Source organism: Oncorhynchus mykiss, chromosome 21, assembly GCF_013265735.2.
Source record: "Oncorhynchus mykiss isolate Arlee chromosome 21, USDA_OmykA_1.1, whole genome shotgun sequence".
NCBI classification, from domain to species: Eukaryota; Metazoa; Chordata; class Actinopteri; order Salmoniformes; family Salmonidae; genus Oncorhynchus; species Oncorhynchus mykiss.
This window is the reverse complement of record NC_048585.1, coordinates 16571899-16593394: the sequence shown is the minus strand read 5'-3', so window position 1 is coordinate 16593394 and position 21496 is coordinate 16571899. Positions and strand designations below refer to the sequence as shown.

At 43.7% G+C, this 21496-nt stretch overlaps 1 protein-coding gene across 3 annotated transcripts; it reads left to right on the top strand.

Moving 5' to 3' along the window:
• Positions 1-182: 182 nt before the first annotated feature.
• LOC110499843 (sodium- and chloride-dependent GABA transporter 2) lies at positions 183-19461 on the top strand. 3 transcript variants are annotated; one of them, XR_005038539.1, is made up of 17 exons: positions 183-282; positions 1062-1278; positions 2773-2907; positions 4688-4828; positions 5105-5216; positions 5364-5408; positions 6480-6609; positions 6927-7061; positions 13290-13393; positions 15102-15226; positions 15790-15902; positions 16164-16301; positions 16624-16726; positions 17160-17263; positions 18193-18342; positions 18555-19108; positions 19214-19461. XR_005038539.1 is itself a non-coding variant. In XM_036957104.1 (16 exons), the coding sequence occupies exons 2-16, from the start codon at positions 1077-1079 to the stop codon at positions 18720-18722; spliced, it is 1905 nt and encodes a 634-aa protein (XP_036812999.1). In that variant the 5' UTR covers positions 183-282; positions 1062-1076; the 3' UTR covers positions 18723-19461. The 3 variants fall into 3 exon arrangements, 2 of the variants coding, with proteins under 2 accessions (XP_036812999.1, XP_036813000.1); XM_036957104.1 differs by having other exon boundaries at positions 18555-19461; XM_036957105.1 differs by having other exon boundaries at positions 203-278; positions 18555-19461.
• Positions 19462-21496: the final 2035 nt, after the last annotated feature.

The following is a 21496-nucleotide window of genomic DNA, read 5'->3' as shown; positions in this document are numbered from 1 at the left end:
ATACATTTTTTGTTAAACTGGTGGACATGTCAACTCTTTTCCACATATACAATGGCCCTCCACAATGGTAGGCTGTTTTACTGTATCATTCTACATAGCTGTTATAGGCTAGCATCCTGGTTCAGTTCAATATCATGTGAAGGCTTTGGAGTTTGTAGACACGCCCCTACTCCCACTTCAACATTCTTTCCAAAGACCCTCTATCTGTGCAGCCAAAGGAACTGCTTCATTGACTCCTACCAGCTGTGTGGAAAAGCAGGATCTATTGCATTAAAATAGTGGGTGAGTTGTAAGATAAATTTTGCATGCATAATTGAATGATTGTGCTTAACACATGGAGGATTCACAGAAATGATAGTGCTTACTCACTTTTTTCTTCTTGCATGCAGGAATCCTTTTTCTCAAACAAATAAACTTTTGGATTTTAGCATATGCCTAAATACAAGTTCAAGCTAAACAGCCTATAGGTCTGCATCTGCATGATTGTATTGCATTGCATTGCTGCATTGTACATTACTGCACATAATCCATGGAGGAAATCTGCTTAATGGGAGAAAAAAAACTCAACTTCAATGTCTTGTGGATATCTAAAACAATCAATTATTATCTTGTTTTTCATACATTTGTGCAGATAGGCTATGACTGACTGCGTAACTAAGCAAACAAATAGCCTAGTCATAAATGTTAGTATCCTAGGAGGAGTAGAATGTCTGCATTAGGATAAAGCCTCAGGCTCTCTAACAGAACAAATACTTAATCTGTCTTGATTGGGACATATTGTGTTGAAGAGAGCCTCTGAGTAACAGAAGATGTAAACACGGAGTCCGCACCCGATTTAACAATGAGAGGGAGAGCGTAGGAAAGAGAGAGACGGGAGGAGTGTGTGTGTGAGACAGAGAGAGAGAGAGAGAGAGAGAGAGAGTGAGAGAGAGAGAGAGAGAAAGAAAGAAAGAAAATATGTGTTAGTTCATGCGTGAGAGTAAGAAAGAGCGTGAGAGAGAAAGAGAGAGCTTTGGCAATATCTACAAAATGTCCTGCCAATAAAGCATTTTGAATTTAAGAGAAAGTGAGTGAACATGGAAGAGGAGATGGTTGGAGGGACCACTCCAGGAGGACCAGTGGACTCAGAGGCCCAGAAACAGAGCCCCGAGGATGCGGTTCAGCAGGAGAGGGGCAAGTGGGCCAACAAGACTGAATTCCTGCTCTCCATGGCTGGTGAGATCATTGGCCTGGGCAACGTATGGCGCTTCCCTTATCTGTGCTACAAGAACGGAGGAGGTAAGTAAACCAGCACCTCCCCATCTAACGAAAGAAAGAAAGAAAGACAGCTAGTGTGTTGGTGTGAGAGAGTAATTGAACATCAGAGAATGAGAGAGAGTGTGTGAGAGAGTAATTGAACATCAGAGTATGTGAGAGTGTGTGAGAGAGTAAGTGAACATCAGAGAATGAGAGAGAGTGTGTGAGAGAGAGAGACAGAGAGAGAGAGAAAGAAAGTGAGAGATAGAGGGATTAGATTAACCTGGAGAAGAGTCCCCTAAGCAAGCTGGTCCTGGGGCTCTGTTCACAAACACAAACAGACCCCACAGAGCCCCAGGACAGCAACACAATTAGACCCAAACAAATCATGAAAAAACAAAAAGATAATTACCTGACACATTGGAAAGAATTAACAAAAAAGGGAGCAAACTAGAATGCTATTTGGCTCTAAACAAAGAGTACACAGTGGCAGAATACGTGACCACTGTGACTGACCTAAAATTAAGGAAAGCTTTTACTATGTACAGACTCAGTGAGCATAGCCTTGCTATTGAGAAAGGTCGCCGTAGGCAGACATGGATCTCAAGAGAAGATAGGCTGTGTTCACACTGCCCACAAAATGAGGTGGAAACTGAGCTGCAGTTCCTAACCTCCTGCCAAATATGTGACCATATTAGAGAGAAATATTTCCCTCAGACCTCACAGACTCACAAAGAATACGAAAAACAAATAACATTTTGACTCCCATATCTATTGGGTGAAATACCACAGTGTGCATCACAGCAGCAAGATTTGTGACCTGTTGCCACAAGAAAAGAGCAACCAGTGAAGAACAAATGCCATTGTAATACAACCCATATTTATGTTGCTTATTTATTTCCTCCCTTTTTGACTTGAACTATTTGCACATCATTACAACACTGTATACTGTATAGACATAATAGGACATTTGAAATGTCTTTATTCTTTTGGAACTTGTGTGAGTGTAATATTTACTGTTCACGTTTTTTTTTATTGTATTGAGAGAAAGAGAGAGAGAAGAAAGAGAGAGAGAGATAAGAAAGATGTTTCCCGAGGGAGTTGACTCTTGTGTCCGCTAACCCTGTGGGCGGAGCTTCACCTCTAATATTCTGTGAGCAACAAAAGATGTATGCATCCTAAAAAAAAAAAAAGTATACCAGGCCTGCGATTGCTTTTGTGCCGCCTCAAAGGCTCTCTGTATCCACTGGAAAGTTAATTCATTTCCTTATGAAGGATATCTATTCAGCTGTCAACTCTTTTCATGGACTCGTAGCGAAAGAACATGTTCTAACTACTATACAGCAATACCGCATCATCACACAACTGAAATGTCAATAAGCATTTCCTTGGTCTATTCACACAAAATGTTTTGTCATTCATCTCAATGGCTTTATCTTTGTATCCTTCCTGCTGTTCTATTTGACCATTTACCATAGTAACACACCTTTCACACAGTAAACACTCTTCTTCACTGGTGTTTCTAACCCTCCACAGGTGTCTTCTTCATCCCGTACTTTGTCTTCCTCTTCTTCTGTGGTATCCCTGTGTTCTTCCTGGAGACGGCATTGGGCCAGTACACCAGCGAGGGCGGGGTCACAGCCTGGAGGAAGATATGTCCCATGTTCGAAGGTGATCACTCTGTCTGCTCCTTACATTATTACATAATGGGCCAGTTCCCCAGACACAGATATAGCCTATGGGGAATCTTCCAGTCAGGACACCCATGATACAAGTCAGTAATCGACATCCATCCATGTCTGAGGACGACGGGAGATGATGTAGAAACCAGCCACTAGGGGCAACAGTGAGAGCTGTTACCTTTAAGTAGGTTTCGGTTTTGCTGGTTTTGCTAGTTTTGCTAGGGCGTTGTGGATGGGCGTAGGCATCTGCCTTTGGTTCCAAAAGTAACATGTTCGAATCCAGAAAGAAAGTGGTTTTTGATATTTTTGTTTTAAGTGTAACGCAAACCTTAACCCTTACCTTAAGTATTCGGGAGTTAATGCCTAACCTTAAAAATACAGAGTTAATGCCTAAACTTAACCTTAAACACTTAAAAATGTGACGTTTGGAACAGCTTCGAAATTTGACGTTTGACGTGAGACTGTGAGAGCTTGTAGCAGTCTTCTTTATTAATAGATGTCAAGTCCCCTGTTTTGGGGACCTGCGTGGTTCTGGTATCGTTTCCGACTGACATTTTCACTGATAAATTTATCTGTGGACACCATAGGCTGAAATGGCTTGCATTGAGCAGTAGCCCTGAATCTCACGGACACAAGAGTATATGTGGGGTGTCCCTCCTACCATTTTATTCGCTCTTCTGACTGTCCATCAACTCCAGGCTGAACCCTACATCACAGCCACTAACAACACATATGCCTGGAGTCCTTACATCGTAGCGCAGCAGGAGAGAGGGGTTTCGTCGCTGTACCACATTCAGAGATCGATTTATTGACAGGAAATTAAAATAATTCATACATTTTAAACAAAAAACCCTTTCTGCTTGTAACAGACGTACAAGATTGATATGAGATGAAAGGCAAGTTCCAAACGAGCTCAGTGAGACGTTCACAGCGATGGGGGTAGACGTTTTGATCAAGAGAGACCTTTAGAAAATATTCACATTTTCTCTAACACTCAACATACAAATATGTATTTTACAGTTATAACGAAGGTGAAATCTTATAGTTAGTTGTTGTATAATTTGATTATATTATATTTTGAAAGCGTGTATCATTTCAAGCCATATTCATATACAGTTCTATTGAATAGGAAATACACAATATAAAATATTTCGTATTTTCATATTTTCATGATATTTCTACTGTGTACTTCAGCTTGTATCTTCAAAAGGGACGACACCTCAGCAATGTATAACTATTCTTGCCAGAAAGGTGAGATTGTAACCTTTCTTGGAGTATGCAGCATTACTAGTTGTAGTTCATGATAGTAATTACTTTTGGGGATTACATAGATTACATTTTTTATTCCATAACCGTTAAAATGGCTTTTTAGTGCAGGACTATCCATTATTTGTGTCAGGGAATCGGGCCTTATGCTAGTTAAAACAGGGATTCAAATGTGTTGTTTCAGGCTAACCTCATGAGATGCTGCTGTATACAAAGACATTGATTGAAAACAAATACATTTCACATTTTCTATATCTAACTGTAATTTGCTAGGTATTAAGCAGGCTTTTGTTCCAGCCCAGTACTAACACTCCCGATTCAACTTAACAAAGTCTCAATGACACGTTTGTTTATTTAGTTATTGTAGTGCTGGGCTGAACCAAAAGCCTGCACGCCCTGTAGTTCTCCAGATCCATGCTTTGAACACTGTGCTAAGTTACTAAGTTATTTAAAGAACAGTCACCTTATCAAATGTTAACCTGCCTTTGCTTTTCCGTCTATAGGAGTGGGAATTGCATCCCAAGTGATTGTGGCGTACTTGAACATCTATTACATAGTGGTGCTAGCCTGGGGTCTGTTCTACCTATTCAACTCCTTCAGGAATCCACTGCCCTGGTCCACCTGTGACAATGAGTGGAATACTGGTACAAGAACTGAACACAGACACAGACACACACGTAGACATAGACACACGTGCACGTATGCATGTGCACATACTTACTTACTCAAACTCACTCACTAATTATCTCTCTCTCTCTCTCTTTCTCTTTCTCTCTCTCTCTCTCTCTCTCTCTCTCTCTCTCTCTCTCTCTCTCGCTCTCTGTCTCTCTCTCTCTCTCTCTCTCTCTCTCTCTTCTCTCTCTCTCTCTCTCTCTCTCTCTCTCTCTCTTTCTCTTTTTCTCTCTCTAACATTCTCACAGAGAACTGTCATAATTTGAGTTCCATGTTGTTGAACCCACACCTCTCCCAGTTGGACTCAGACTGGTCCTTCCTTCACAACCAGACTGAATATAATGACTACAATATGTTGAGGTAGGCCTCCTTATTGTACTTTGAAGATATCAGATACACTGGGTGTTGATGAGGTGCAGTCATGCAGACATTGAGATTACTGTCTTGTGGTTCATTTTGCTATTTCTCTTTGCTTTTTATTGGTTTACCCCCCTCTTTCTCTTTCAGTAATGAAACCATGAAGATCACGTCTCCCGAGGAGGAGTTTTGGGCGTAAGTTTGAAACCAATCATAACTTCTGAAATACACACGCACACACACGCACACACACATACTGATAGTGATGATGATGAGTCATGCTGACAGACAATATAGGGCCCACCCAACGGCCCAACAGCCCAGTAGAACACCGGGTAAGGGAAATTAGCCAATTACAGCCTGGAGGGAACCATAAAACAACCAATTAGAGTGCTCGATAAGGATTATTTTGTGTTCAAATTCAGTGTTGTTGTTTTGTCAGACTAGTCTGGTGATTTCGTAATAGGCCATGGTTCTTCCCACATGATACATTCCTGATGGTGTTTCCGGGTGGTGCAGGATTGGGAAATGGGCTGAAAACAGCACTCTAAAGCGTTTTCTTCTAAATGAGAACAATATGTGTCCTTTCTTTGGGGTTCAAAGCCTAAACTAAAACCCTCTGAACTAAACTGGGGAAAATGGAACATCTGTATCTATCATGCCGATGCTATTTTGTCTCTGTATTCGTGCAGAGGCTCCATATGGAGACTATAAAGTTGGAAAAAGAACACGTGTCTTTCTGTCGGGTCGGCTGTCGCTGTGAATTTGTTTAGGTTAGATTTGTGTAGGGAGAGGATCTCTGAAATAAAACACCATGTCTAAGATGGTATGTAGTACATAGAGGGTCATGGTATTGGGATTTGACGTAATTTGATGAGTGGGTTAATTCTGCATGGTTACTAGGTTAAAACAGAAACAACTAAAAGGGTTAAGTTTAGGTATTCATTCCAAATGGTTAAGGTTAGGGTTATGGTTTGGGGAAAGCATAAAACTATATGATAATGAAATAAAAAGCGTTTTTTCCATTCATCATCATCATACTCTCCCGTGTTGCTAAACATTTGTGAACTGCCGTGGCACCATGGTCTAAACGTCTTACTGACCAGCCTGGTGTGTGTGTGTGTGTGTGTGTGTGTGTGTGTGTGTATGTGTATGTGTGTGTGTGTGTGTGTGTGTGTGTGTGTGTGTGTGTGTGTGTGTGCATTCGTGTGTGTGTGTGTGTGTGCATGCGTCCTTACATATGTGTGTGTGTGTGTTGTTCCCCAGTCGTCGGGTGTTGAGGACGTCAGATCATGTGTCTCTGGGTGCTGTACATTGGGACCTGGCTCTCTGTCTGCTGCTGGCCTGGATCATCTGCTACTTCTGCATCTGGAAGGGAGTCAAATCGACAGGCAAGGTGAGCTGGCAGCCTCCCATACAGACCAAAACAACAGGATCAAATTCATTAGGGCACACCACACCAAAATGTTCTGCAAGGGAAAACTAAAATGAGTGTTTCTTCTTGGCCAAGTCCAGGTAGTACCTCCCTGTTTCTGTCTGTACAATCTCTTCGTGTGTGTGTGTGTGTGTGTGTGTGTGTGTGTGTGTGTGTGTGTGTGTGTGTGTGTGTGTGTGTGTGTGTGTGTGTGTCTGTGTGTCTGTGTGTGTGTGTGTGTGTCTGTGTGTGTGTGTGTGTGTCTGTGTGTTCAAGTGTATCTTCATTTGTGACCACAGGTGGTGTACTTCACAGCAACGTTCCCCTACCTGATGCTCTTCATCCTGTTTATCCGAGGTGTGACTCTACCAGGGGCTGGAGAGGGCATAAAGTACTATCTCTGGCCTCAAATGGACAAGACCTTGGAACCTGGGGTAAGACTGATGGGACAGGGATGGTAGTAGGGAGGAAAGATGGTAGTGGGGAGGAAAGATGGTAGTAGGGAGGAAAGATAGTAGTAGGGAGGAAAGATGGTAGTAGGGAGGAAATATGGTAGTAGAGAGGAAAGATGGTAGTAGGGAGGAAAGATGGTAGTAGGGAGTGAAGATGCTAGTAGAGAGGAAAGATGGTAGTAGGGAGGAAAGATGGTAGTAGGGAGGAAAGATGGTAGTAGGGAGTGAAGATGCTAGTAGAGAGGAAAGATGGTAGTAGGGAGGAAAGATGGTAGTAGGGAGGAAAGATGGTAGTAGGGAGGAAAGATGGTAGTAGAGAGGAAAGATAGTAGTAGAGAGGAAAGATGGTAGTAGGGAGGAAAGATGGTAGTAGAGAGGAAATATGGTAGCAGGGAGGAAAGATGGTAGTAGAGAGGAAAGATGGTAGTAGGGAGGAAAGATGGTAGTAGAGAGGAAAGATGGTAGTAGGGAGTGAAGATGCTAGTAGGGAGGGAAGATGGTAGTAGAGAGGAAATATGGTAGTAGAGAGGGAAGATGGTAGTAGGGAGGAAAGATGGTAGTAGAGAGGAAAGATGGTAGTAGAGAGGAAAGATGGTAGTAGAGAGGGAAGATGGTAGTAGAGAGGGAAGATGGTAGTAGGGAGGAAAGATGGTAGTAGGGAGGGAAGATGGTAGTAGAGAGGAAAGATGATAGTAGGGAGTGAAGATGCTAGTAGGGAGGGAAGATGGTAGTAGAGAGGAAATATGGTAGTAGGGAGGAAAGATGGTAGTAGGGAGGAAAGATGGTAGTAGGGAGGAAAGATGGTAGTAGAGAGGAAAGATGGTAGTAGGGAGGAAAGATGGTAGTAGAGAGGAAAGATGGTAGTAGGGAATAAAGATGGTAGTAGGAAATAAAGATGGTAGTAGGGAATAAAGATGGTAGTAGGGAATAAAGATGGTAGTAGGGAATAAAGATGGTAGTAGAGAATAAAGATGGTAGTAGGGAGGAAAGATGGTAGTAGGGAGGAAAGATGGTAGTAGAGAGGAAAGATGGTAGTAGGGAATAAAGATGGTAGTAGAGAGGGAAGATGGTAGTAGGGAATAAAGATGGTAGTAGAGAGGAAAGATGGTAGTAGGGAGGAAAGATGGTAGTAGAGAGGAAAGATGGTAGTAGGGAGGAAAGATGGTAGTAGGGAATAAAGATGGTAGTAGGGAATAAAGATGGTAGTAGAGAGGGAAGATGGTAGTAGGGAGGAAAGATGGTAGTAGAGAGGAAAGATGGTAGTAGGGAGGAAAGATGGTAGTAGAGAGGAAAGATGGTAGTAGGGAATAAAGATGGTAGTAGGGAATAAAGATGGTAGTAGGGAATAAAGATGGTAGTAGGGAATAAAGATGGTAGTAGGGAGTGAAGATGGTAGTAGGGAATAAAGATGGTAGTAGAGAGGGAAGATGGTAGTAGGGAGGAAAGATGGTAGTAGAGAGGAAAGATGGTAGTAGGGAGGAAAGATGGTAGTAGGGAGGAAAGATGGTAGTAGGGAATAAAGATGGTAGTAGAGAGGGAAGATGGTAGTAGGGAATAAAGATGGTAGTAGAGAGGAAAGATGGTAGTAGGGAGGAAAGATGGTAGTAGGGAATAAAGATGGTAGTAGGGAATAAAGATGGTAGTAGAGAGGGAAGATGGTAGTAGGGAGGAAAGATGGTAGTAGAGAGGAAAGATGGTAGTAGGGAGGAAAGATGGTAGTAGAGAGGAAAGATGGTAGTAGGGAATAAAGATGGTAGTAGGGAATAAAGATGGTAGTAGGGAATAAAGATGGTAGTAGGGAATAAAGATGGTAGTAGGGAGTGAAGATGGTAGTAGGGAATAAAGATGGTAGTAGAGAGGAAAGATGGTAGTAGAGAGGAAAGATGGTAGTAGGGAGGAAAGATGGTAGTAGAGAGGAAAGATGGTAGTAGGGAATAAAGATGGTAGTAGGGAATAAAGATGGTAGTAGAGAGGAAAGATGGTAGTAGGGAGGAAAGATGGTAGTAGAGAGGAAAGATGGTAGTAGGGAATAAAGATGGTAGTAGGGAATAAAGATGGTAGTAGGGAATAAAGATGGTAGTAGGGAATAAAGATGGTAGTAGGGAATAAAGATGGTAGTAGGGAATAAAGATGGTAGTAGGGAATAAAGATGGTAGTAGGGAATAAAGATGGTAGTAGAGAGGGAAGATGCTAGTAGGGAATAAAGATGGTAGTAGGGAATAAAGATGGTAGTAGAGAGGAAAGATGGTAGTAGGGAATAAAGATGGTAGTAGGGAATAAAGATGGTAGTAGAGAGGAAAGATGGTAGTAGGGAATAAAGATGGTAGTAGGGAATAAAGATGGTAGTAGGGAATAAAGATGGTAGTCGGGAGGAAAGATGGTAGTAGGGAATAAAGATGGTAGTAGGGAATAAAGATGGTAGTAGAGAGGAAATATGGTAGTAGGGAATAAAGATGGTAGTAGGGAATAAAGATGGTAGTAGGGAATAAAGATGGTAGTAGGGAATAAAGATGGTAGTAGGGAATAAAGATGGTAGTAGGGAATAAAGATGGTAGTAGGGAGGAAAGATGGTAGTAGGGAATAAAGATGGTAGTAGGGAATAAAGATGGTAGTAGGGAATAAAGATGGTAGTAGGGAATAAAGATGGTAGCAGGGAATACAGATGGTAGTAGGGAATAAAGATGGTAGTAGAGAGGAAAGATGGTAGTAGAGAGGAAAGATGGTAGTAGGGAGGAAAGATGGTAGTAGGGAGGAAAGATGGTAGTAGGGAATAAAGATGGTAGTAGGGAATAAAGATGGTAGTAGAGAGGAAAGATGGTAGTAGGGAGGAAAGATGGTAGTAGAGAGGAAAGATGGTAGTAGGGAATAAAGATGGTAGTAGGGAGGAAAGATGGTAGTAGGGAGGAAAGATGGTAGTAGGGAATAAAGATGGTAGTAGGGAATAAAGATGGTAGTAGGGAGGAAAGATGGTAGTAGAGAGGAAAGATGGTAGTAGGGAATAAAGATGGTAGTAGGGAATAAAGATGGTAGTAGGGAGGAAATATGGTAGTAGAGAGGAAAGATGGTAGTAGGGAATAAAGATGGTAGTAGGGAATAAAGATGGTAGTAGGGAGTGAAGATGCTAGTACAGAGGAAATATGTTCTCTAGCATTTTCTCTCTCTCTTTCTCTGCTCACAATCCCAAAGCGGAACTGGGATCTTAGCAAGAAAAGCAAACCAAGACCTTTAGAGTTAAACAGTAACCCGAACACACCATAACATCAACACACAGTAACAAAAACACCATCCTCCCGGATCAGGATGAAGTTGCCCCTATACGCTGATCTTGGGTCAGTTTTGTATTTTCCCCACTAATTAATTTAAGATACTCTTTGGTCGTAGTCCAATGACTGAACGTCAATGGCAACGGTCAAACACTCAGGCATTCAGACGATTTCTTTAGGTGCCAGAGAGTCCCATAAAAGAGACATTCTTTGGTATGGATTACCTTTGACCTTAGTACAACATGGCATGTGACCTGATGCCTTCTGGGGTCCGGTGTAGTGGTCCCTGGAGAGGTCAAGCCTCGTTTCAGGGGTCAACTATCCTCCAATTTTGCTTCCTGTTGTGTGGGGCTCGTTGGATCAGGAGTAGGCTCAAAAAGGGGGCAAACCGCGACAAATGAAGCCTGCTGGGTATTTGGGAAGTGTCATGAACTGTTGTGAGTTTGTTTCTTTGTATCATATTTCAACCAGTCTATTTTAAAAGGAAACGTGCTGTTTTTCCGTAGAGAGAGCAGGACGTCAACATTGGGGGAGGGTGAATAATATTATGTTAATTAACCTTATGGCTAAAACACTGATTCTCAAAGAACTAAATTACTGTATAACATCATCTTTCCAGGTATCCCAGCAAACATACGCCAAGACAGATGTGTCATATCATGTGCGGACAAAAGGATAGTCACAAACCTAACATCTTTAAGTTCATAGGTGTAGGGTGTGAGAAAAGTTGCTAAAGCAATTAGAGACCTGGGGGAGGATTGAGAAGAGGACGGGGGCGCTGGCGTGGGAATCCCCAGTTACTTCGACTGGAACGGTGGCCAAATGAATACACTTCAGGGTTCGGGTGATGATTGGTTATGTAACTCTGTGTCCCGACACAGCTGAAGAACAGACCAGGGAGAAAATGTGTGTTCGACTGCATGCCATGTGTTTTATTTTGGATTTGGGGAAGAAGTCTGGAGTGAGGGTGGTGTATTAGTTTAGAGGTCTGTGTATAAACAGAGAGAAGAGGTTTAGGGCTCTGTGTATAAACAGAGAGAAGAGGTTTAGGGCTCTGTGTATAAACAGAGAGAAGAGATTTAGGGCTCAGTGTATAAACAGAGAGAAGAGGTTTAGGGCTCTGTGTATAAACAGAGAGAAGAGGTTTAGGGCTCTGTGTATAAACAGAGAGAAGAGTTTTAGAGGTCTGTGTATAACAGAGAGAAGAGGTTTAGAGGTCTGTGTATAAACAGAGAGAAGAGCTTAAGGGGTCTGTGTATAGACAGAGAGAAGAGCTTTAGGGGTCTGTGTATAGACAGAGAGAAGAGCTTAAGGGGTCTGTGTATAGACAGAGAGAAGAGCTTAAGGGGTCTGTGTATAGACAGAGAGAAGAGCTTAAGGGGTCTGTGTATAGACAGAGAGAAGAGCTTAAGGGGTCTGTGTATAAACAGAGAGAAGAGGTTTAGAGGTCTGTGTATAAACAGAGAGAAGAGTTTTAGAGGTCTGTGTATAACAGAGAGAAGAGGTTTAGAGGTCTGTGTATAAACAGAGAGAAGAGCTTAAGGGGTCTGTGTATAGACAGAGAGAAGAGCTTTAGGGGTCTGTGTATAGACAGAGAGAAGAGCTTAAGGGGTCTGTGTATAGACAGAGAGAAGAGCTTAAGGGGTCTGTGTATAGACAGAGAGAAGAGCTTAAGGGGTCTGTGTATAGACAGAGAGAAGAGCTTAAGGGGTCTGTGTATAGACAGAGAGAAGAGCTTTAGGGGTCTGTGTATAGACAGAGAGAAGAGCTTAAGGGGTCTGTGTATAGACAGAGAGAAGAGCTTTAGGGGTCTGTGTATAGACAGAGAGAAGAGCTTAAGGGGTCTGTGTATAGACAGAGAGAAGAGCTTAAGGGGTCTGTGTATAGACAGAGAGAAGAGCTTAAGGGGTCTGTGTATAGACAGAGAGAAGAGCTTAAGGGGTCTGTGTATAGACAGAGAGAAGAGCTTTAGGGGTCTGTGTATAGACAGAGAGAAGAGCTTAAGGGGTCTGTGTATAGACAGAGAGAAGAGCTTTAGGGGTCTGTGTATAGACAGAGAGAAGAGCTTAAGGGGTCTGTGTATAGACAGAGAGAGGAGTTTAAGGGGTCTGTGTATAGACAGAGAGAAGATAAATGAAGGGGCCCATCCCAGCTGGTTGTGGTAGTATGTGGATTATGCTGGGATGGATAATGGACTTTGTTATGGGGCAGACTGCAGGCCTCCCAGGCCCTATCGCCCTCCTGCTAACACTAACCAGATGCTGCTATGAGTGGGTCTGCTGAGGGTCTGCTGAGAGGGTTGATGTTGTCAACACACACACATAGGAAGTGCAAGCAGACACAGGCAGCCATACATACACACAAACACGCACATGAACGGACACACAGATGGATGTTGGCCTGAGAAAGACAGTAGAGAGCCCAGATTATTGGCCCTAGACAAACCTGATGTTACACAAGTTGTAGTTGATTGTTGTCAGCTTTGACAGAGAAATGTATCCAATGTTTTATGGGTCTACATGAATGTATTTGATGAAAACCACATGGTTCTGACCGTTTTTTGTTTACTTTAATGAGTGAAAGTAGCTGAACACGTGACAGTAAAATAGATATTCTTTCTTCCCGTACTCTGCCCCCCTCATTCTCTCTTTCTCTTCTCCCTATCTCCATCCCTCTCACTCTCTTTTCTACCTCCCTCCTTCCCTCTCCTCTCTCCTCCCTCCATCCCTCCCCCTGTCTTTCACTCCTTGCCTCCCCCTCTCTCTCCTTCTCCCTCTCTCTCCTTGCCTCCATCTCTCTTCGCCCTTCCTCCATACCTCCCATTCTTTCTCCTACCCTCTCTCTCTCTCTCTCTCGCCTCCCTCCCTTCCTCCATCCATCCATCCCCCTCCCTCCATCCACCCCTCTCACTCTCTCTAACTCCATCCCTCTCCCCCTCTTTCTCTAGGTGTGGCGTGACGCAGGGACCCAGGTGTTTTTCTCCTACGCTGTATGTCAGGGGGTCCTCACCTCTCTGGGCAGCTACAACAAGTACAACAACAACTGTTACAAGTCAGTGTGACACACCACTGCACACAGCTTCCCCTTCAAAACTCGATTTGAATCGTCACATAAAAACTAAAACATTTTCAAATATGTCAACTGTGCTTGATTTAGTTTTCGCTTTACGAAAGGAACCAATGGAATAGTCCCAAAAGTGAAAACGTGCACATCTCTTTTCTTTCCAAACGGTATCCACTCACATTGATTTAGAGTAGCATGCTAGGTCCCTCTTGGCGTTATTTGAATTGGATCATATAGACCTGGGTCAAACACATCATTATGTCACATGTTTTTCAACACTTGAGCTATGCTTGATATAGTTTGCTGTGTACAATAGAACCAATGGAATGGTCCCAAATGTGCAAACTCCACGCTAAGTCAAGAGCACCTGAAATACCTTCACGTGTTTAGTTTGAACTAACTACAGCTAAAAGGACACTGGTAAGTGTAATTGATTATGTGTTTATTGTTCTTATGTACAGTACCCTCCTGTGAGGTCGCATAAGCAAACACATTTTACACACCTTGTTGTGTTCCAGGGAGTGATAGTGATTTTACACACCTTGTTGTGTTCCAGGGAGTGATAGTGATTTTACTCACCTTGTTGTGTTCCAGGGAGTGATAGTGATTTTACACACCTTGTTGTGTTCCATGGAGTGATAGTGATTTTACTCACCTTGTTGTGTTCCAGGGAGTGATAGTGATTTTATACACCTTGTTGTGTTCCAGGGAGTGATAGTGATTTTAACTACCTTGTTGTGTTCCAGGGAGTGATAGTGATTTTATACACCTTGTTGTGTTCCAGGGAGTGATAGTGATTTTACTCACCTTGTTGTGTTCCAGGGAGTGATAGTGATTTTATACACCTTGTTGTGTTCCAGGGAGTGATAGTGATTTTACTCACCTTGTTGTGTTCCAGGGAGTGATAGTGATTTTACACACCTTGTTGTGTTCCAGGGAGTGATAGTGATTTTACACACCTTGTTGTGTTCCAGGGAGTGATAGTGATTTTATACACCTTGTTGTGTTCCAGGGAGTGATAGTGATTTTACTCACCTTGTTGTGTTCCAGGGAGTGATAGTGATTTTACACACCTTGTTGTGTTCCAGGGAGTGATAGTGATTTTACACACCTTGTTGTGTTCCAGGGAGTGATAGTGATTTTACACACCTTGTTGTGTTCCAGGGAGTGATAGTGATTTTACACACCTTGTTGTGTTCCATGGAGTGATAGTGATTTTACTCACCTTGCTGTGTTCCAGGGAGTGATAGTGATTTTACACACCTTGTTGTGTTCCAGGGAGTGATAGTGATTTTAACTACCTTGTTGTGTTCCAGGGAGTGATAGTGATTTTATACACCTTGTTGTGTTCCAGGGAGTGATAGTGATTTTACTCACCTTGTTGTGTTCCAGGGAGTGATAGTGATTTTACTCACCTTGTGTGTTCCAGGGAGTGATAGTGATTTTACTCACCTTGTTGTGTTCCAGGGAGTGATAGTGATTTTATACACCTTGTTGTGTTCCAGGGAGTGATAGTGATTTTACACACCTTGTTGTGTTCCAGGGAGTGATAGTGATTTTACACACCCTGTTGTGTTCCAGGGAGTGATAGTGATTTTACACACCTTGTTGTGTTCCAGGGAGTGATAGTGATTTTACACACCTTGTTTGTGTTCCAGGGAGTGATAGTGATTTTACACACCATGTTGTGTTCCAGGGATTGCGTGGCACTCTGCATTCTCAACAGTGCCACCAGCATCTTTGCTGGATTCGCCGTCTTCTCCGTACTGGGATTCATGGCTTACTCACTTGACGTGGACATGAATGAAGTCGTTAAAGGAGGTGGGCCTCTTTCCTCCACATCCCCCTCTTCCTCGTCTTCATCCCTTTTTCAAAGTCACACTCCTTACTGCAGAGGTCAAGTTTGTCAACACCTTGATATAGAATGCGATTCCTTCATTTCTGTTATATATCGTGTGAAGCTGGGATCTCCAACTCTGGTCCTAAAAATGTATTAGGTGTGCAGGTGTTTGTTCCAGCCCAGCACAGACATATTTGATCAAACAAATTGTGGTGCAGACTGAATTCTATAATTAGTTGATGTGAAATAGGTATGTTAGTGCTGGGGCGGAACAAGAGCCTGCATTCCCAGTATCTCCCAGTAGAGATGGAGAAGCCTGTGCTATAGTTACGATACTGCTCACTGTCATAACCAATAATGGCCACAAGATGGCCCTTCAGCCCAATGCACCACACCATAAAACCTCTATCACAACTGGTCTCCTCCACACAGCATTAAGACAACACATCAACAGCAGAACAATTCCATATGCATTTTTCAGTCCGGTGATATTTACCTGAAAATATGAATAAATTAATGTGTGTGTGTGGGCTGTTTCCCACAGGACCTGGTCTGGCTTTCATCGCCTATCCCAAAGCCGTGTCCCTGCTACCAGGGGCCCAGTTCTGGGCCGTCCTCTTCTTTCTTATGGTTATCTTACTGGGTCTGGACAGCCAGGTACTATACAGGGACGTGTGTGTGTGTGTGTGTGTGTGTGTGTGTGTGTGTGTGTGTGTGTGTGTGTGTGTGTGTGTGTGTGTGTGTGTGTGTGTGTGTGTGTGTGTGTGTGTGTGTGTGTGTGTGTGTGTGTGTGTGTGTTTGATAGAGTTGTATTGAATTTATTAAGCTTAAATCAGGTAATGTGTCGTTTTCAGTTGACAGGATACATCTTTGTGCATGTGTGTGTGTTGTGAACATATTGTGTGTGTTCCCTCCCAGTTTGTGTGTGTAGAGAGCTTGGCCACATCCATCACTGACATGTTCCCTGGTGTACTGCGGAGGCCTGGCCGGAGAGAGATCTTAGTACTAGTCATCGCTGTAGTCTGCTTCCTACTGGGTCTGCCTCTCATCACGGAGGTAGGAGAGAGGGAGAGAGGGAGAGAGGGAGAGGGAGAGAGGGAGAGAGGGAGAGGGAGAGAGGGAGAGAGAGGGAGAGGGAGTGAGGGAGAGAGGGATCGGTGACAGAGAGCTATATAGAGGGTGGGAGACAGAGAAAAAGAGAGATAGAGGGAGAGAGAGAGAGAGAGAGTGGTGTAAGAGAGCTATATAGAGGGTGGGAGACAGAGAAAAAGAGAGATGGAGGGAGAGAGAGAGAGAGACGGATGCTAGTAAACTCTTCAATAGCAATAGGAACAGAAGTTCACCTCTGACATCCATGTCCTCCTGCCCTTCCCATCAGAATGGGATAGTCCTCTTTCAGTTGATTGACTCGTACGGCCCCAGTGGGACCAGTCTGCTGTTCATTGCATGTTTTGAGTGCATCGCCGTCGCCTGGGTCTACGGTGAGTGACGTCACTACTAACATGATTGTACCGACTATGTTTACTGTAGTTATTGTTCTAATCGTTAAAGTGAATCTATGCTCTACGGGCCAGTTTCCTGGACCCAGTTGAAGCCTGGTTCTGGACTAAAATGCTATTTTTAGGAATATTGTCCATTGGGCATGCTATTTAGTCCAGTACTACAATGGACAGTCACAAGCAGTCACAACATGTTCATACCTGTACAATAAGTGTTTCCATACATTCACCGTTACGTCTACATTGAAGTTCTATTACCAGTTCTATTACCAGGGAAGTGGGACACATGGTAGACCACTGTGTCTCAGCATGTTTTCAGTCAATCGAGGGGGGACCCATGTGTGTGAATGTTTCTATCAAGACGAAGAGATGGATCTCGACTAAAAAAGAAAGTGTGGATGGATTGGCTTTGCAGGTGCGAACCGTTTCCTTGACAACATTGAAGACATGATAGGCTACCATCCTTTCCCTTCGGTGCTGAAGTACTGCTGGCTGTTTGTGACACCACTCATCTGTGGGGTGAGTAAGACAGACACCTGTGTCACCTCTCTCTCTCTCTCTTTTCATCTTTCTCTCTGCGTCTTTCTTTATGCTCATGTTCTCTTTCTTCATTATCTCTCTCCTGCTTTCATCTTGTTATTTTTCTTTCTCTGTACCTTTTTCTCTCTCTCTCTCTCTCTCCTCTCTCTCTCTCTCTCTGCATCTGTCTTTATCTTAATGTTTCCTGTTTCTCCCTCGTGGTCTGTCTCTCCCTTGTGGTCTCTCTCTCCCTGGTGGTCTCTCTCTCCCTCGTGGTCTCTCACTCCCTTGTGGTCTCTCTCTCCCTCATGGTCTCTCTCTCCCTCGTGGTCTGTCTCTCCCTCGTGGTCTCTCTCTCCCTTGTGGTCTGTCTCTCCCTCGTGGTCTGTCTCTCCCTCATGGTCTCTCTCTCCCTCATGGTCTGTCTCTCCCTTGTGGTCTCTCTCTCCCTTGTGGTCTGTCTCTCCCTTGTGGTCTCTCTCTCCCTAGTGGTCTCTCTCTCCCTAGTTGTCTGTCTCTCCCTCGTGGTCTCTCTCTCCCTCGTGGTCTGTCTCTCCCTCGTGATCTCTCTCTTCCTTGGTCTCCCTTGTGGTCTCTCTCTCCCTCGTGGTCTGTCTCTCCCTGGTGGTCTCTCTCTCCCTCGTGGTCTCTCTCTCCCTCCCTCTTCCTTCTAACTTTGCATTAAAACACCTATGTATTCCTTCTATCCACAAATGACATTTGTTGATCACTATCTTTCTAATACCCTTTTCACAATACCGAGCCAAACTAAGCCGAGCTGTACTGGAATGGCCTGGAAAGCACAATGTGAAAATAAAATATCCCAGCCAGCACAGTACAGTTCGGGCTGGCCCTATAGTGGGAATCAGGTTTACGTCGGCAGTATCCAAGGCTAACCTTCATCTCCACCTCTTCCTGGTTCTCCTCAGATCACCCTGGTGTATGACACACTGACCAGTTCATCAACCAATCTAAATCTAGAGTACGCACCTGAGCCCTGGGCCTCCCGAGTGGCCTCTCTCCTCATCCTCACCCCGCTGATGTGTATCCCTGTCTACATTCTGCTGTGTCTGTGGAGGGTGAGTGTCTATACCTCACCTACCATCACTCCATCATCACCCACCAGGCACTTACTGGGTGTCTACTCATAGATGTCTTGGTTTAGGGGTGGGTGGGAGGAGGTGTATGTGTATATATTTTAATATCTGTGTGTGTGTGTGTCTGTGGGTGTGTGCATGAATGTGGGTATTGTGGTTTCTCTTCAGTGTTTTGACCATGTCCTTCCTCCCAGAATCCTAAAGGGATGACCACTGCGTCCAGTGACCTGCGCCAGGCACGGCCACACGAACCCAGACTCACCGTGTGTGAGCGTGTCATTATCGAGGGACAAGAGAAACCCCCCAGGAACGCAGGGGATCGGGATGAGAAGCTGGCCATGGAGGAGAACAGTGGAGTCTAGTGTTGATGACATCATAGAACCTCGACTGTCAGGGTGCCGGACTGCCTGGTTGGTCTATGGGTTGTATTCATTATGGCGTCAGGTAGCCTAGCGGTTAAGAGTGTTGTGCCAGTAACCGAAAGGTCAACTGGTTCGAATCCCCTAGCCAAAAAAGTCAAAAAATCTGATGCGCCCTTGAGCAAGGCTCTGGATAAAAATGTCTGCTAAATAACTCAAATGTAAAAATTAGCCACCAAACGGAAGAAAAAGGACTAAAAAAGGAGGGACAACTTGAACTTGTTCAATAAAAAAAAGAAGCAAATGTTCTATGAAATGCTTCACTATGCTGTGGTCTGATAAATACAACCCAGGCTTCAACTGACCAGACTGAATGGCAGATACAGCAGGTCAACACCAACAAAACTAATGTTCTATGAAATGCTTCGCTATGCTGTGGTCTGATAAATACAACCCAGGCTTCAACTGACCAGACTGAATGGCAGATACAGCAGGTCAACACCAACAAAACAAATGATTGACATTTCAGATGCATCATGCTACACATGTTTACACCTGCTCTTGAATATTCAGAGGTGTTTTCTCTCTGTTGTATCTGTTTTTGTTTACTTTTGTATTTGTTTTAACCATTTTGATAACTGAGTCCAGAACCCTTTCATATACCTCATATGTTACAGAACCTTGTATATTTCTATGTACTTGCCCCATAAACAACCTCCTCATAATAAATTAAAAGGTTTTCTATATGTTTACGTGTAACCTTTATTTAACAAAAATTCCTATTTACAGTGACGGCCTACACCGGCCAAACCCAGACGACGCTTGGCCAATTGTGCACTGACCTATGGGACTCCCAATCACAGCCGGTTGTGATACAGCCTGGATTCAAACCAGGGTGTCTGTAGTGACGCCTCTAGCACTGAGATGCAGTGCCTTAGACCGCTGCGCCACTCGGGAGACCCCAAATATGCTAATGACTGATACCCGTTGTATTATTCAACATATTTTCAGTATACATGGCGTCCATGTTGTTACTTTCCGTCGATATCTCGGTCTGAAACAGCAAGCGGCCAGGCTCAACTTGTTCCCACTGTCAATTACAAATCAATCTATTCTAAACAGGACTTTCCCCTGCTCCTACAATACAAAACACCATGTTGTTCACCAATACCATACCTCGCCCTCCCCTCTTGCCCATATGTACAGACCTGGGTTCAAATACTACTCAAAATCATTTCAAATAATTGATCTGTGCTTGATTGAGTTTGCCTGCCTTAATGGACCCATAGAATAGTCCCAACCTGTTAAACCCCGCCCACCTGGTACTCCAGGCAGACAAGAGCCAACACTCAAAGATTTCAAGTAATATTTGAACTGAGGTCTGACACTGTATGAACTTGGACAACCTACAGTATATTTGTTGGTGGGTACATATGTGATGTCACAGGGGGCGATGCCGGAATGGGATCCTATCGTCTCTTTCCTGGTTCTGTGTCTCTGTCATCAGGCCACTGCTCATCCGGGGCTGCCATCCATGTAATCTGAAGCGGCATTCAATTAACTGGCAATTCATCCATACGTCCTTGGGCTCCTCTCAATACCATCCGCACTGTGGAATTGTGGTACCTAACCTTGGGGCAACACCTCTCTGTCGGCCAATTAGAATCTGGGAGAGATTTTTTTGTTGTTGTCGTCAGGTAATTAAATATGAGGAAGTGGTTGTTGGGGGCCAATGAGAATGCTAGGCTTGTGTGAAGGATCCAGTCAGCAGGCCGATAAGAGGATGGGGATTACGGGTGGGGGAGTTATTTAAATTCAAACCACCATTTTGATGGATGGGTTGGCTCCAGTTAAGGGCCCCTAGGGGCCTCAGGGAAACCGAGAACAAGAGGCCAGGAGGTCCATCCAACTAATTACAGTATCTGCTCATCCACATTGACTGGTCATTCTATCCCCACTTCTTTCCATGCATACACACTAGAAGTAAAACATATGCTAAATATAGTATCTTCTCATTAGGCCATCACATCACTTTGGTGTCTAATTTGGAACCTGTGGAATATAGACCATTCTGGTACAACCAACCCTGGAATTGATGTAGTGTCAACAACACAATTCGCACTCCAAAGGCTAGCGTTCTGAACATTACCCTAACTAAACTGCACGAAGCTAACCAACTCCGCTACACCTGCACCAACAACATCCAAGTTTTAAGTCAGTTCTGAATCCCTAACATTGTGCCATACTGCTGTCTGCAAATCACCAATGAGGATGCTTGTTCCCACATGTACCCAAACTAACAGTGAGGAGGCTGCAGTCCAAAATGCATTGCTCTCTGATAGCTCTGATTTCACTGAATGAGAAATACATTGAGTGTAAATTGTGTTTTGGACAGTGTGATACAGTGTAGTACAGGATGATCTCCGTTCCAGACTATCCTATCAACGGGACCTGAAAAACTGTAATATCCTATGTTTCTCAGAGTCATGGCTGAGCAAGGACATGAATATACATCTCACTGTTTTTTTATTCATAGTCAAGACCGGACGGCAGACTCGGGTAAGACGAAGGGAGGAGGGGTGTGTCTCTGTGTTAAGAACAGCGGGTGCACCATTTCTAATGTTTTTACTCGCCTGAGTTAAAATACCTCATTTATAAGCTGCAGACCATCCTATTTACAGAGTGAGTTTTCATCTATACTTTTCATAGCTGTCTATTTGCCACCACGAACCAATGGGGGCACTAAGACCGCATACACGAATCTGTATAGGGACATA